This window comes from Pecten maximus, chromosome 8 (assembly GCF_902652985.1).
Source record: "Pecten maximus chromosome 8, xPecMax1.1, whole genome shotgun sequence".
Taxonomy (NCBI): domain Eukaryota; kingdom Metazoa; phylum Mollusca; class Bivalvia; order Pectinida; family Pectinidae; genus Pecten; species Pecten maximus.
In genome coordinates, this window is record NC_047022.1 from 25,905,989 (window position 1) to 25,924,636 (window position 18,648).

Below are 18,648 nucleotides of genomic sequence, written 5' to 3' on the forward strand. Positions count from 1 at the left end.
TTTAGAATGAAAATTGTTTCCTGCCAAAATTTGAAAATTCTCAACATATTCAATCTGCGATCTCTTTAAATCAAGCTTGTTTTTTATCTACAGGGCGAAAGTGCGGAACGGATTAAAGATTACAGGCGCAATAGCAGATGCTGACGGACCTTGGCAAATCCACGTGGACATAAACGAAAGACAGCGAGTCGGTACGGTTACTGCTCGTATACATGACATAACGAAGTACAGAGCTTCCACTGAGTAAGTAGTTCAATTCTCTCTGTTACAAAATTTGAGATTGTAAAGTTTCTTATTATGTTCAAGTTTGAATTGTTTTTTGTTCCATTCTTGCATGAGGTGTTGATTTCTTCTTCTGGACAAAAATCAATTTCATTTTATTGAGGCCAAGTTCTATCCCAAGTTTATGAGGAATAACTACATTCTTATCAACATAAATTTTCTTTCACAGGAGATTTTTGTGTGGACAAATTTTGTCTTCTGGCTGTGAAATCAAGTTGTTTCACCTTTTTTAGCCGGTATGAACCAAGTGTTTTTTGTTTCTCAGGAAGGCTGCTGGATGCTATCATTTCCATCTTATAGTCATATGCCCCTCTTCATCAATAGTTATGAGACACAAATTTGTTGTAATACTGTATTCCTATCCAAAAATACACCTTTTTTACATATTTTTTTATAGGGGGTCTGTATAGCTAATGTAGGAACAGTTTTTGACATCAAATGCAACGGTGTCTGTGGGCTCTGCTATTGTGTTGCTTCCAATTAACCCTTAAAATATTTTCAGAAATTTGAAGGGTTGAAAAATATGTCAAATAGACATGTTCCTTCAAACACTGAAGAGTCTTTTGTCACATACTTCACAAACTGATCCCTATGGTCGCTAGCTATATAATAGGGATGGTTTGAATCGATCTCACACAGGTCAGTAAAGACATATGGTGTAATGTATATAACCAATTCACATTGATAACGTCATCAGTTTTGATGCGCATTTCATGGGACATTGATAATAGTGCAATGAAATGGTACAAGACCTTACATTTTGTTACTTTTCTTTCTATCTTCTTTCTATGTGAGATAGATAATCGACCATAGACCTGTACCGTGGAAAGGGATATCTTAACCCATGGCCATGTATAAGAGTTTAGCTGGCCAGCACCAATCAAGCCTTGTGTTGACCAGCCAAACCTTAGGATGAGATATCCCTATCCATGGAACACAGATAAAGATGATATACTCAGGGGTCTGCTAGAGGCCTTGCTTAAGTTGACCTCTAGAGAAGAACTGTTTTTCAGTTTATTTTAGAGTCAAGAATCCATTAATTTTAAGAAACAATGAAACTCTGAGTATGTACCTTTTACTTTCATTGGGAGAGCGTAGTAAACTTAATTGTTTATAATACTTATTTCACTTTTCAAAATTTTAAAGTGTAGTGGCAACATGATATAGCAAAAATGTTTTTACCTCATTAAACATTCAGGAATGTGACCTTATACTAGACTTAGATATGTATAAACTGTTAGGATGAAATTGACACTGTGTAGTTGTATTATTGGCAGGCAAAGCCTTGTACATATTTTACTTTCCTATGAAACCTGGTGAAACTTGAAACAATAAAAATAAACTTTATTCTAAGTTACAAAATTGTATATGATCTGGTAGAGACAAAATTACATTTCAGGAACACTTTCATTTCACAAATAATATTAAAAAAGTACAGAAGGTAGAAAAAGCCATAATATTATCATTGCCTAAAAAGCACTATCACTTAAAAGTTTTAGACATTTTTAGCCCACCATCATCAGATGGTGGGCTATTCAAATCGCCCTGCGTCCGTGGTCCGTGGTCCGTCCGTCCGTCCGTCCGTCCGTCCGTCCCTCCGTCCCTCCGTCCCTCCGTCCGTCCGTCCCTCCGTCCGTAAACAATTCTTGTTATCGCTATTTCTCAGAAAGTACTGATGGGATCTTTCTCAAATTTCATATGAAGGTTCCCCTTGGTGCCTAGTTATGCATATTGCGTTTTGAGACCAATCCGAAAACAACATGGCCGACAGGCAGCCTACTTGGATTTTGACAATTGAAGTTTGTTATCGCTATTTCTGAGAATGTACTGAATGGATCTTTCTGAAATTTCATATGTAGGTTTCCCTTGGTGCCTAGTTATGCATTTTGCGTTTTGAGACCAATCTGAAAACAACATGGCCGACAGGCAGCCATCTTGGATTTTGACAATTGAAGTTTGTTATCACTATTTCTGAGAAAGTATTTAAGGGATCTTTCTCAAATTTCATATGTAAGTTTCCCTTGGTGCCTAGTTATGCATATTGCGTTTTGAGACCAATCTGAAAACAATATGGCCGACAGGCAGCCATCTTGGGATCTTTCTCAAATTTCATTTGGAGGTTCCCCTTGGTGCCTCGTTATGCTTATTGCATTTTGAGATCAATTGGAAAACAATATGGCCGACAGACCGCCATCTTGGATTTTGACAATTGAAGTTTGTTTTCTCTATTTCTCAAAGTACTGAATGGATCTTTCTCAAATTTCATAAGTAGGTTCCCCTTGGTCCCTTGTATTGCATTTTCGGACCAGTCTGTCCTGAAAACAACCTGGCAAACAAACAGCCATTATCGTTAAATCTCAAATTTCTTATATAGCTAGGATTCCCTTGTTTGAAAAGTACTGGAGGGATGTCTCAATTTGCACAGATTAGTAAAATGAAGAGAAAAGTAGAGAAAAGATCAATCTGACATGGAACCTATGAAGATCATTCAATGGTGGGCGCCAAGATCCCTCTGGGATCTCTTGTTGAAATCCCTTTTGACCGTGTCCCACAATCAACTTTGATACTGTTTTATATCCTTAGTGTACATGTGTGTGATATGTCAGAAATGTGTCTGGTACTACAAAATATCTTGTATACAGGTTTTATGTAGTCATACGTAAAATTTACAACAGGTGTGCTTGTTTATAAAGGAACATATGTAATATATAGCGGTCCCCATGGTGTAAACAACAGAGCCTGTTTCTTGTTACTCAATCCTTTTTTGTATATAACAAAAACAAGTCACTGTGATGAATTTATATTGTAACATCATTGCTTCCAGCTTCAGCCTTATAATTCAAGATGTTATAAACTGCTAATTGGCTATACATGTGTTTTGGGAGAACATAAGGTCGTTGTGTGTGTGGGGGTGCTTTACCTAACAAAGCTACAAAACAATCTTCTAATAAAACTTTGTAGTCCCTTGATGCCTGGTTTCTGAGCCTTCATACTTCCTCCTGAACATCATCCAATTGGCTGTGCAGCTTTGTAACAGCTGAGGGGAGATTCTCATGTGTTGATTAGCTTACAACAGGTTTGTCAAAGGAAATATTTTATCTGAAATAATTCACTAATTACTGATATCTTCTGGGGAACATTTTACAAAAATATTGGGGTTAATAGGTACTTATTTTAAAATTTCCAATGTTAGAAGCAATTTGGGTTTGGAATCTTTAAACCCAAATCTGAGGCGAAATTAACAAAGTCTTAAGAGAGATGATACAATCATGCTTGTAATTTAGGGAAGGTTGTTTCCCCCATGGAAGAATTAATTCTGCAATCCGTTATTTTTATGTAGAAAATTATCTGTTTATATTATGTGTCCAAGACAGAATCAAGAAAGAGGCTCAGGTTGATTATTGGAACTTCTTCCACTGAGATAATGTAATTGGGATTTCTCTCTTTTTCTATGGCGTGATTTGCAATAGAATAATAAAGAAGTATTGCATGGTTATTTGAAATCTAAGATATTGTTTCAGTGTTAACTTTCAACGTGAGACAAATTACGTATCGTTTACACAGTGTTTCTAGAATTAGAAGAAAAACATCTTTGAAAGCCTTGTAAATTCATCTTGTGAAAGAATTCAGTTTATTCATTTTGTCAATTAAGGTATGAAGTTTGATGGTATGATTTGGTGGAGCTTGGTTGTAGAGTTTGTTAAAGCTGAAAATCTGTTTATTTTGAATGTTGTTAGTTTGTTGGTCAGTCTAAGAAATGTTTGTTAATTGCTGGTTTGTTATAATTTTACGACGGTCACTTTGTAGAGCATCTCCAACTTTATCTGCTGTTTTTTGTTTGAATTTGAAATTAATTTAGAGTAATAAAGCTAAGTCGGCATTGCTCTGCATCTGCACATTTCCCTTGTGCCCTGTCAAATTTATTTCTACACAAAACAGAATTTAAGATTGATGTTTGTTGATAAATCTAGAAAAATCTTGCTCGAGTTTTGTTTTAAAAGGAAATTACTGTCTTGCAATGGACAGATGAAGTGACTTCTCATATATAGAGCTCTCACTGATGTTCTGTAGAACGTCTGCTTTAAAAAAGGACTCTTGGTGAATAATTGTCACTCATGAAACCAAGAAAGGAGAAAAATCAAAGTGATCTATATGCTTTTGCAAAGGCCCCATGATGACTAGACTGTGACGTAAATAGCTCTTCATCGCACTGTACATATAGGAGGTAAATAGTCGTTACTGGTCGTTATTGGGGGATGCTTGAAGACCTGTGATTGGATTTTTTGAGGATGTAAAACATTGATGCATTGATTGCAATTGTTTCTTGCACATGCCTATGGAGTTTGACATAAAATACTAAAATAGAGCTTGATTGTGATCGACCTTGGACATTTCCGTAAAGAATTTTGACAAGAAAATGATGAAATATTAAACCAGTGTACTGACATATATGTTTGACCAAATTTCCTTCCTGTAGGCATCCCAATTCTGACTGGGACAATGCTGGAGGCTTTCTAGTGAATAACAATGATTGGAGAGAGAGTGTTTACTCAGTCGCTGTAATGCTTTATGCATGAGCAACTATATACCTCAGAAGTGCTCTCCTTTCCCCTGTCATTGATAATCAGACTAGACAGTGTTCACAAAGTGGTCATGCATAATGCATGCATTAGCAAGCGTCATCAGTCAGTGTCTGCCCATAGAAAAGTACCTCCTGAAAAATTTAGACTTGAGTATACTTAGATCTGGTCCTAGTGGACTTACAGAAAACCTGCCATATCTATATTTCATGATTGATGTGCCTACCTCTTCATTTTTCACCTTATCAATAGATTTTTCAGAAATATACAGATGCTGGAGTAGGAAAGGATCTGTATTATAGTTTTGTGATTGGAAATCCAGCTTACTTTGATATTTGTCATACTGAACTATATCCTGAAGGGCCCCGAAGAGCAAGTGAGCTTAGGCCATGGTGCAGTGTCCATCGTCCGCCGCTCGCTCGCTCGCTCGCTCGGACAGCCCTCCATTTCATTAGTATTCAATATTCTACTAACAAGTGAATAGCAGCATATTAACAGGTTGTAGCAAGGAACGATTTTCAGCCATAGTAGCTGATCAGTACAGAAGTGGAGACGACAGAATTATTGTCAACTATGAGAAGGCTGGTGGAAGTTACCCACCCCGCCATTACAGTCGACATCGTTACAGCAATTATGGGCTTTGTGAGCTCTTTTGTATCATATCGGCACAGAATAGGTCAATATAATTTGTTTAATTGACTACTAGAATGTCCTGGCTGACTAGGAATAGGGAGGCTCAGTAAAAACAATAGTACATATAGTGGTGTTTATAGACAATGAAATCAGGAACGGTGTTGATATGATCATAAGTGTGTTGATCTGGTTGTCTACAAGACATGTGGGTGGTCTGAAGTTATTTGCCTTTGTCTTTAAATGTCACAAGTGAAGCTCTATAACCTGAGGGACTCACTATAGATAGTAATAAGTAAGATGAGTAAGTTCCAACTGATTAAGACCAGAAAACACGAAAAAGAAAATGGCATGGGTGTATTTCCCTGGACTGTATTAAAGTCTTGAAAGTCTCTTAACTCTTTCCGTACTCACGATGACTACACTCGTCACAAAAACGTGCTCTTGTATCCTTCATGACGACTACACACATCGCAATTAACATGCCTTCCATCCTTTGTGACGACTCAAATCGTCAGAAAGCATTGTGAAAGATGTTAATATTACTTGCTGGTTCAGCATAGTCATACGAAGGAATTGACACGGAAATGATGTCTTTAAGAAATAATAAGCAATGTAAATATTGTATTGATGAATTATTTTACGTACCAGAAGCATATTCATTCGTTAAGATTGTCTATTTCAAAGAATTACGGCTGGGTTGTTTACATAGCTACAAAATGGCGGCCTCAAATTTACTGCGAGATTGTGGAGGTGTTAAACACAATAAAGCTATTAAAAGCGATAGAATATATATAATTGAGTAACATTTATCATCAAAATAAGTAAAAAATGCATAAAATATTTTTACACAACAAAAAACGATGTTTTGGCTGCATGATTACTTGCACACGTGTGCTGATCATCATGTCATTTCCCGCGATTCTGCCTGGTGATTTCGTCGTATTCCAAAGAAAAAATTGGGTAAAAGAGTTTCCGTACTCGGTACTCGTTCCATACGATAAACTTCATTTAATATAAGCATCACACAACAGTAAAAGATTGTTTTATCGACGTCTGATGTGATAGCCATATGCTCCAATACACAAAGGACTATACCCAGCATTCACTTCACTGGTAGTGACCACAAAATTTGAATTAGTACGTAAAAAGTTAAAAAACAAAACACAGATTAATGACATAAGATAGTTGTTCTAATTGTTTGCAGTCTTTGCAGTATTGGACATCAGGATATTATTCCTGTGGAGCATTGTGTAGAAATGTATAGGAGACGGTAAAGACTGCAGCTTTAGCCCATCCCTACTCCTCTTTATAGCTCACAGGAAATTGATGCGTTGTGATTGTTGTGTAGGGACTGATGTATTTCACAGCCACATAAGTATGGTCAATGCCTACGCTATTAGAAATGAAAATAAAAACAAAACACATTTTTTTCCCCATACAAATAACTGCTGATAATTTCCTCTGTAACAAGTAAAAACTATTTTTAGATTATAATTGTGGTTCTGGCAAGCATACGTTTTCCTCTCCTTCTAGCCAAGTTTCCATTGAATGTACTCAGTAGTTTATGAGGTGCTATAAAGATTTTTCTGGAGATGTAGGCGTTATTTATAAATGTATGAAGAAAACTATATTTTTCATGAGTTTTTACCTAAGATCAACAGGTTCACTGAAAGATATAAATGTGGTAAGTCCCCCAAAATAATATTTGTACTCTGCCGTTTTAAACCCCCACTCTAGACCTCCCCCTATAGAATACAGTAGTAGTGATAACTGGGATTATGTTACCAGAAAAAATACAAAGTTGACCAAACTATTTAAAATATCTTTTCTTGAGAAAATGATATGAAAATTTTATTAAATTCTATAAATCGTTCATGTCCTTGTATCATTCCTTCTTCATATCACAGATCCTTCTCTCTTTTTCTAATTTTATAGTCGCTTAATTAAGGTCAATATCCAGGTTTAAAATGCTTGGTTCCCTTTATAGTCCTGTTGATTCATAATAGATGTAAACTTGTAAAGTTTATTATTCTACAACAATTGCAAAAGTTATATTATAAACTTATATTAATCAGTCTTCTCGGACTGAAGGAACCACAAGCAAGGGGTCTTACAGTTATTGATATAAGGGAAGACTTCCATTGCATCCCCTGCCCAATATATTTTTTGAAACAAGTATTATGATTGACCAAATAAATCAATTTCAGTAAGAACATAATTTGACATTTTGACTTTGGACTCATTAGGTGGGAATCTTGAAATGAAATATTTTTGACTATCATAAAAGTGGGACACTTACCACAGTGTTTACCTGTGATGTTACACATGTACACTTAAGTGTAGAGATATGATGGAGGTCCCCTCTACCATCTTATCATCCACATTTAATGGTAGTGTTTTTATTAGCATGAACTTCACTTCACCTCCCCAGACCTTATTACATTAGTCTGGGGTTAATATATTCAGGTGACCTCTGACCAGCACACTGTAATTGCTAGCCCGAAGGACTGTCACCAGGTTTCAGGGGAGGGAGAGCATTATTGTTATGTTTAACTCCCAACATTTATGAATTAGTTGAGAAGGAAAACACGTTGTATTCTCTTACAAAAGATAGCATTTTGTGTGCATGAAATTAATTGTAGAGCTTGTTTTATGTAAGAATGATGATATTGGCGAATTTGATGAAAATGATAAGATGAGTATTAATCTTGATAGTGAGAAAATGCCATGGTCTACTGTTCATCTCACAAGATAAACCTGTACCTTTATTGTTTTTGTGATAAGAATTGCCAGAAAAGTATTTTAAGTAAATAATATTAATAATCATAAACATTCTGAAAAGCTAAAAACATTCTTTGAATAAAAAAGTTCTTTCCCGAATGGATTGACTGAATGTTGTAGAATATTAGCCATGAATACTAGGACAGTCACTGGCTTTATCTATAATTCCTCCAGCATCTAAAGGCCCTGGCCAGGCACAGAATGACTAGCTTTATATGAAGACCTATCATTAGTGGTTATATACTTCTACTTCCTGCCAGAACATTGATTTTTCCTCTCCAACACGAGTTGATATGACATGCATACACTAACAATGACGCTGAGTAGCTGTTTATCAGAAGCACACAAAACTATTTTGTAATTAGAGTTTTCTTATCAATCCAGAATGCTACATATCACACTACTGAGATACCACAATATGTTATAGCCCGAATGACAGTGATTACTGGTACATATTACACTACTGAAATACCACAATACGTTATAGCCCGAATGACAGTGATTACTGGTACATATTACACTACTGAGATACCACAATATGTATAGCCCGAATGACAGTGATTACTGGTAAATATGTTATAGCCCGAATGACAGTGATTACTGGTACATATGTTATAGCCCGAATGACAGTGATTACTGGTACATATTACACTACTGAAATACCACAATATGTTACAGCCCGAATGACAGTGATTACTGGTACATAGTTACAGCCCGAATGACAGTGATTACTGGTACATATGTTATAGCCCGAATGACAGTGATTACTGGTACATATGTTATAGCCCGAATGACAGTGATTACTGGTACATATGTTATAGCCCGAATGACAGTGATTACTGGTACATATGTTATAGCCCGAACGACAGTGATTACTGGTACATATGTTATAGCCCGAATGACAGTGATTACCATGTAGATACCAGCTTGATTGATGATAATCCCATACTACAGATATTTGCACTGCCTTATCGTGTTTTTACCATCTGAAACTCCACTTTCAATGCAAATCAAATGGTACGAATGCTATATAATTATATAATTGAAAACTGTTGTGTTTGATTAAAGGTTTGATTTTCTGTGCTTGGATGTTTAAACATGATTAAACTTAAAACTTTCACACATACATCATATTTGATGCTAATTCTGAAAAAAAAAAAAAAAAAATTAGGAATTCCACAAGGTTTTTTTGAAAATGCATTGTTTACATGTAAAATGTTAGATAATTGTTTGTGCAATTGTAGTGTATCCTGTAGAATCCAGTAGAATGGTAAGGCTATATACTTTGACTTTAAAGTCAATATATTTTTGGGAGGATAAGCTAATTTTGACTATTATGAATAAAGTCACTATATTTTTGGGAGAAAACCTTAACATAGATTTGTGTGTTCTTCAGTCCTGTGCCATTATTGGGGGTTAAGTTAATTTTGACCGGTAGGAACTAAAACAGTTCTAAAGCATATTTTAACCTAGTTTATTTCCCTGTAGCTGTAGATGCATGTAGATTGGCTTTAATTGACTTGTCTGAGGAAGGTGCTCCTTGAATTTTTGATGTTCGCATATGCTTTGCTGCAGATGCTGAAATGTAACCAGCTTGGTATTACAAGCCTTAAACAACAAAACTATGCTTTGAATACAATAAAAATATTTATATTTAATGAATATTATACGCTCTTAGTATTTAAAACAGTGATTGGTGTTCAAAAACATTACCTGAGGATTATTTGTGCTGATCTTGGAATACAGTGTGGTAAAGTTGACTATACTTTGGCAGGATTCAGTGTTGGAAGGTTACCAATAGCTATGTATAACTATTGAACAGCCGGAGGAAGAGTACAACACCATTCCTGTGGGACACTGGCTGGTCATATATCTTGCAGGTCTGGTGAAAAACTGATGTAATATTGAGTTTGTGAAAGGTTTGCATAGAAATAACCTTTTGGTATAGAAGGAAAATAGAGTCTGAATTTGACTCTATAGGGACAATGAAGTGTAGTCTGACATTTGGTTATAGCTTGGCTGACCTGGTAGTTTTATAGTGGATAGTAAATGTGATTTTTGATAAATTGTATTTGTTTTATAATGAAAATGAACATCAATAATCATTCATGCTGAAAATATTCTGTTGCCCCCCAAAAAAGTATTATTTTTATGAAATTATAATTATATGATTTGTTCCTGCTGCAAATTGACCTCCATACCTTATCTATCCCCAAATAAGCCTCCTCCCCTAATCAGGGCGATTTGTTTCTGAAACATTTTAGCTTATTATTTTAAAGTTGATGATACAACAAAAATGAAGAAGGGGGCTTAATTGTGGTTAGTAGCATAGTCTACCTACAGATAATCAGATACAACAAACGGCAGATAATCAGATACAACAAACAGCATCTCAGAAAGTGAATAAAAACAATGAAAATGTAGAAATAAAGAAAACTTAGCTTCAGAGTTTTATAAACAGTTTGAAAAATGAAAACTTTAATAAAATATAGTTTCAAAGTTTTATTATAACAGTAAAAGAAAACATAACCAATATTCTCTAAGCACTGCACGATGTGATTCTGCTAATTAGAATGATATGAGGCTGACAAATGGAACATACAGATAGATACAGAATCTTCTGATTAATATAGGAAACAACAAGTTAAAACACTTAAATTGTAAAGATAAAGGTTTGGAACATATTTTGGTTAAAACCAAGTCAGTATGGTTGCAAATTTAAACTTACTGATAAGATTTGAACCTGTGGGGAGTTTCAGGTTATTTTGACATATAACATCTCTAATGTTCTTTGACCACTGTGCTTCATTACATGTTGTCCACAGAGGTTTCCATGTGATAACTCTTGGGCTAATCAAACTCAGACTTCATGCAGATCTTCCTTACTACAAGTGCTTGCTTGGAATTGCTTTTCATGTCTGAAGGTCAAAGGTCAAGGTCACTTTTACTAAAAATAGAAAATTTACTTCCATGCGATAAGTCAAGTTCCTTTGGGTCGATTAAACTCAAATTTCATGCAGATCTTCGTTACCACATGTACTTGGAGGTCAATGGTCTAGGTTATTGTTACTAAAAATAGAAAAGTTGTGTTACTTATAAAGAAAATCTGTTTCGATGTATAATCACCCAACTTTCCGCACAGGCGACACATCCACTACTGTGGAATTCTTTTTTATATGTTATCATCACACTAAGGGCAGATAAGTTAGTTTAAAGAGACAACAGTACAGATAATGAAAGAAAAAAGGGGAGGGCAGATAAGTTAAAAAAAAGTTTATGGATTTACCACCCCATGAACAGCCAGGGTCATTTTTAGGTGGGGTCTCTTTGTAATAGTTGGTGACCACCTCATTGAACAACTTACCGGAGTAGGGAGCATCGTACCACGCACCTCGGTGCTTAACATGAGGTTACGTGGGCAGTCAGTTAGAGGCAACAGTACAGATTACGAAGGAGAAGGGCAGATAAGTCAAACAACAGCACATGGATAATTAGTGATGTGTCGATGATCGGGAATGATCGATTAACGGTTGATTATTGTCAACCGATTACGATCATCGATCATGTTTTGCATAATCGATTAATCGGGTCCCTATGTTTATATACATATAATGCCATCAGAATTTTTATCCTAATTGTTAACTAATTATATTTCTTAAGACACTAATCAATTAAAATTCAATATTCTTTATTCACATGAGTATGGCATCTTTATATATATAAAAGCCCTTCAGTATTGAAATGAGGCAATGTAGTTGTCTAGTTGATACTCATAGCTCAGTGAACCATGATATTACTGAAACATATTTATTTAAATGTATATACACGCAGTATCAGTGTATGTTTCATCAAAACAAAACAAAACATTATATGACAATAAGTGTTAACTTACAAGCTGCAATCGTGTGTGTATTTTCTTGTCATAATAAATTTGTCAAGTTTTATAAACACTAGTTTGTTAATTTTTAATTTCAATAGGATGTTTTAATGGCATTAGACATTTTTTGACGCATAGATATAAATAGCAAATGAATAAGTAAGTGCCAGTTGCCTTCTCTGGCTCAGTTTTGTTTGCATTTTTAATTTCAAACAGACTAATCAATAACAACCGATTATAATCGTATAATCGGTTACCAAGATCATCTGATTACAACCGATCATCGGTTGCCTTGTTCAACCGATTACCCAACACTATGGATAATGAAGAAAAATAATTGAGAGATTTAATCTGTACAGCATGACATAGAAATGTAGTGATTGGTGATAGCTTCTGATCTGTAATAACTTTTTGTGGTTTGTAAAATTAATCAGGGTTCAGGCAAAGCAGCATTTACAGTCTGGGGGATTTCGTACTGAGGACACCAAATGTCGAGGTGAAATGGTGTGCCAATGGCAGAGGTGGAATATTATTGCTCCAACAAATCAATAATGATTTTATACCAATCGTTGTTTTTTATTTTTCTTAGCAAGTGAATTTCAGGCAGTCAGATGTCAAACCAACCAAACCTTGATTCAAGAGTATCAATGCCAACACAAGCACCACCTAGTGTTCGTAGGTGGCAAGATCGATACACACCTCCAGAGAGAGTCTGATGTAAAATTAATTGAGTTCTTCACTTGGAGCATTGGGAACTTACTTGTGCAATTACAGGGAAAATAACAGAACTTGATCAGCTATGAGGGGCGAGTTTGACAGTTATAGGTGTACAAGTACATTCCAGGATTGCTTTGTTGTAGAAAGGTGCTCGTTTGGGGCATGTAATTAAAGCAGCATTCCCTGATTCCTGTAAATGTAGGTTTGAATTAATGAAGAAATTTCTTATGAGAACAATATAATATATTCTGCACTCATATTGTTCCAGTAAAAAAAAGGTAATTTGTCTCAAAATGAATTCAGTGTTTTGCAGCAAGTTAAGTGTAATGATTCTTGCTAAGATTTGACAGCCAGAGGAACAATCATAAACACTTGTACTGTAGGAGATTGGAGTACCCACATGTCTGCTATTGAACAAAGGTTCATGTTTTCATGATAAGTTTCATGTTATGAAAGTTATGGTGTCAGAAGTAAGTTCTTTATAGATGGAAGAAAGTTAGGATGTCAGAAGAAAGTTTGGTAGTCAGAAGAAAGTTAGGGTGTCAGAAGTAAGTTCTTTATAGATGGAAGAAAGTTAGGATGTCAGAAGAAAGTTTGGTAGTCAGAAGAAAGTTAGGGTGTCAGAAGTAAGTTTGGTAGTCAGAAGAAAGTTAGGATGTCAGAAGAAAGTTAGGATGTCAGAAGAAAGTTAGGGTGTCAGAACTAAGGTGTCCGAAGTAAGTTTGTTATTGTCAGAAGAAAGTTAGGGTGTTGGAAGAAAGTTAGGTAGTCAGAAGAAAGTTTGGTAGTCAGAAGAAAGTTAGGGTGTCAGAAGTAAGTTCTTTATAGATGGAAGAAAGTTAGGATGTCAGAAGAAAGTTTGGTAGTCAGAAGAAAGTTAGGGTGTCAGAAGTAAGTTTGGTAGTCAGAAGAAAGTTAGGATGTCAGAAGAAAGTTAGGATGTCAGAAGAAAGTTAGGGTGTCAGAACTAAGGTGTCCGAAGTAAGTTTGTTATTGTCAGAAGAAAGTTAGGGTGTTGGAAGAAAGTTAGGTAGTCAGAAGAAAGTTTGGTAGTCAGAAGAAAGTTCGGTAGTCAGGAGAAATTCTGGGTGTCAGAATAAAGTTAGAGTATTGAAACAAAAGAATAATGATCTATGAGGTGACACAAAACTAACATCTACTTCAGGTAAACGGATACTTAATTAAGTGACCTGCATTTACACCAAAACACATTAAGTGCAGTATGCATATTTATTTTACTATTCAAATACAATGTTTTTTAGGACTATTTGCTATGCTATTAAAGCTATAAGTGCTGAATGCTGATTAGGTTTTACAATATTTATTGAATTGTTCAAAAGCATTTAAAATATCAAAGTGACATTTCACACAATCAACATGCATGACAGTAGAGATAGCAGTTGCCCACGTATGTATTTGTCTACCTCAAACTTGCATGGTTCTCTCATCCATGCTCTATTAGGATAATTAGGTTTGCATCATATTTCTGCTTCACAATGGAGCCAGACCAGCAGGAAATGAAATCAATTTATTCCTTTTAACATCCTTTTGTGTTATTTTTCCACTTTTCAATAAACGGAAATTGATTTTTATCACTAAAGATAAAGATAAACGATCATGAAGAGGAAGGGATTGAGTTTCTTTAGAATGTTAAGGTTAAGATTATACTTGTGGATTAATGATGGACACAATGTTGAGTTTTCTCAATGGGAATTAATTGATGGAAAATATTGATGCATGGATTATGGAGGGTGAAGTATTGTTCTTATATATAGGCCAGCCAGCATTCAGTGATTTTTGAATGGTCAAAGTACAAGTTAAGATATCATGGAGCCAAAAATACTTCAATTTGTTGATAAAGGAACAGCACCATTACACATTTTATTTAGAAAAAAATGACACTACATAGTTGACCCTGGAGGAATATTAAAAATGGAGGTAGATCAAAAGGCAGGTGGTAATGTTAATGGCAGGGACAACTCCATAACTTCAGGGCCTTTCTAGTATAATTATATCCCCCCATGTTTTCTATTTTGGTGACTGTTAAATGTCTTCCTCCTCTAGGTCCGAGAAAAAAAAACCCAGCTGGTCACCAACATTTTGTGACAGGGTATATGTATTGGTAAGAAAATATTCAGATTTTGTTTGAATTTGAATCAGCATACACATGTTCTTATTCACATTTCTTTTTGATTTTAAGAAAAATATCAAACTTGCTGTAATCTTCATTGAAATATTACAACATTTAACAGATCTCCAATCAACTTTACTGGTCTTCAATTGTTTGTATCCAGTTTCTATGGATACACATGAAGCTTGGCAGATTAACTGGATTGATGAGATCTGTTGGCTCCACGAGGACAGGAAGTCAGTTTGGAGTAAACTCTACATCTCTCTGAAGTCTGAGGACAGTGATTTTAATACACAGACAGTTGTACATAGAAACATTCCCAAGGTAGTGTAAATAGGGAGACACCAAATTGTATTTCTGAGATAGCTAGCCATCACAAGGAAGCAGTGAAATCTCTACAGGGTGAGCTGTTATAAAATTATTGACTGTTCAGGAGATACAGTCTTATTTCCTGTGGGCGTAAAGGAGGTACACAAAATGGCAGTACATTGGTAGGATTTACTTAGGATCTCTTGAGAGATGTAGGGCTTACTGTAGAGGTGATGATTTTAAAAAGGGGGGGGGGGGGGGGGGGGGGGACATTTCCCTAGGATCTTCAGATGAAATTACATTTGTCACCATCATTGTACTTGCAGTAGTAGCCATGGAACTTGGAGTGTTAGGTAATCATACCTTTGTATTATGGATCTATCGGTCTACATACATGGCATGTTAGATCTGAGTTGGATCTTCAAGCTTCCATAGATTTGTAGTAAGTTATTGGTACTTTCGGATCTGCTCTACCATTTTTGGTCTCAATAAAGAAGTCAATTAAGAACATTGGCTGAGAGTCCAGAATTGCACATCCAGTATGGTGGAATAAGTGAAGGTATCAGTGTTAATTACTCTATTCCAGGTTCACTCATGTTGTGGAATCGGACGACTCCATGTACTTTTTCAAGGTTTTCTCTGTGTTACTTTATCTTTTCTTAATACTATCTACCTTTTCTACATTGATTTAGAGATTCAAAATACCACCAAATACATTATCAGCATTTATATTTCCGTTAGATAGAATGTGTTTGTCTATAAATATATTGACTATAGATATTTTCATGGAAAGAAAAATTGTCAGATGATAGCTTAATTAGGGTCAGCATGATTAGGATGGCCGATGGTCAGTAGCTGATGGTGTTGTGATTACCAGTTGATTGAACACCCACTGGACAGTGGTAGGATGACTGGTCGGTGGTTCCTCTGGAGGAGCTAAGTGGTCGAGGTTATTGATGTTCTCTCACTGGTAGAGTGATCACCCTGAAAGATGTTCTCCAATGCTGCTAAGTGTGTTAGAGTAATCTGTTTTGTGTCGGTTAGAAATCCAGCAGGCAAAATCTTCATCACTTCTTTCTGCATCTCCCTTCTCCCCTTCCCCTCCCCATCACTCCTAGCTGTCTCCTTTTACTAACCCTTCCCTTTTACCTTTAGAAACCAAGACTGGCATATAATCCAGCATTATTCTTGTTAAACCCTTTATGCATCACAGTTACAAGTTCAACAGCAAAATACTACTTCACCTCCCTCCTTAATCTCTCTTAACCATTTCTCCATTTTCCACTAATATCTTGTACAACTGTGACACTATATACAATGCAACAAAAGTCTTATCTACTTCCCGCCTGAGTTCTATTTTTTGTCTTCCATAATCATGATGCCCCTCAGTCTTCCCTATATGAAAAAGATTACCCCTATACAACCAAAATTCTGAAAAGCTGACGCCCCTTGCCCCTTATATTTGCTGACCCCTCCCCTCAGCCTTGGCCTGCGTAGTTATTTGCTGTCACCTCACTAGCCTCCAACAAAGTGACACTCCTAGCCTCAAATATTTGTTGACCTTCCCCCAGCCTCCAGGGTATAGGTATTTGCAGTCACCTCACTAGCCGCCCTGGTATTTGCTGATAATCCTCTACCCCCTACACATTTCCTGACACCCCAGCACCCTTCTATTATCATTTGGTTCTATAACATGTATTCTGTTCATCAGTTTTGCTTTGGTGTTTTTGTCCATAGCTGTCATCCTCACTAAAAGGCAGTTGTATACATATATATAGATATCTGCCTGCTTTAATTATTGTAGTCAAGGGATAAGCTTAAGGGCTTTTTTTTTAACTTATCTTCGCCATACTACTTTGCTTATCAGTTTGGAAGCTGGGACCTGACCTGAGGTTTTTCTACTGTACCACATGAGAATATGGGACTGTCTCAAGTTCATATTAGTGTCTGACCCTGTGTTTCCTATTGTAGATACATGTATTCCTTTGTGTATAAGGGTTTTCCAATAACAGACCCAGTAATATATAACATCATTGATTTGTGGGTTCCACCACTGGCCTGTCTATGGGAATTAGTGTCTACATTTCTTATCCATGCAGGGACACAAAATCAGATCAGACATGTCCATGGAGGATGTGTTCGTTATCATGTTATACCCGAGACAGGTTGTACAATCCTTATTCGAGTCATGTTGTTGGATAATATGTGATCAAATTTGGTTCATGGGAGGAGGAATGACAATTCTTAGATTTGTAATTAAAACCATCTTAATGGATGTCGTCTCCCATATGTCAGATTAATCCAGTCTCCTCTCAATTCACTAATGGAACTATATGAACAGTGGAATTCGCAAATCTTTGCTCATGAGAATTGGTGGTTGGATTTAACTTGTTTAAATCTTACTAATTTAAAATTTGTCCATCACAAATTCTAACTCATTAATTTGTTTCTATCTTCCTTATCAACATGTGAATGATACCCCGAAGTAGATCAAGGCCAGACCAGACAACAACAGATACTAGCCATTATATATTGTGACAACACAATCTAGGATTTTTGTTTTTTTCTTGCCCCCAATTCATTATATTATTGTTTTTTGTATTTATTTCTTCTGTAGATGATAAGCTTGTGATCGCTCAAGCTTCGGGGTCGCTCCATCTTATACAGTCTTAGCAGAGTCGCCTGCTATTGTGTACAGCTGCTTACTCGGTGGCTTGAGATCGCTCAAGCTAGGGATATCTCCTTTCTTTATTCAGTCATATCTATCTAAGCTTGTGATCGCTCAAGCTCGGGGTTGCTTGCCCCACTAGTATCATCAGTTTTTATGGAGGCGTTTACGCCTGCCATATTACAATCACCTACGAGTTGTGACGTCACAATCTCTCACTTTCATTTTCGTTATATTTCCTTTCACAGTTCATTTTGTAGTTTCTTTCGGTTCATATATGATGTAGTTGAACTATATATACATTTATGAAAACTATCAAGACTACAAATAAAGTTTTATTACATGAAAAAAAGTATATTCAGTATAAATTTCTCTTCGGCGGAAGCCCGGAATTTGAGACCTCTGGTGGTAATTTCTGTAACTAGGGGTAATGATTCGCTTATTAGTTCCATCTATGAGGCACGTCATTGTAGTCCCTCATTCAAAGTAGATGTGCATAGAAATGTATTAACTGTGCTGATAATTTTGTGAACATTTCAGGAACTATTTTGAATAAACAATAAGAATAATGTCTTGTAAATATCTACACCTGCATCGATTTTTGCAAATCTATCGAAAATACTGATTGAAGGGAGATAACTGCGAGATTCTGACGTTACCTTACAGAGGA

General features: G+C 35.9%; 1 protein-coding gene across 1 annotated transcript in view; it reads left to right on the forward strand.

Moving 5' to 3' along the window:
• The window catches only part of LOC117332987 (transmembrane protein 132C-like), a 103,009-nt gene that overhangs the window by 21,506 nt on the left and 62,855 nt on the right, over positions 1-18,648 (forward strand). The window contains exon 3 of the mRNA XM_033892088.1: positions 94-243. Coding sequence (XP_033747979.1) covers positions 94-243 — 150 coding nt within the window. The remainder of the gene's footprint in view (positions 1-93; positions 244-18,648) is intronic.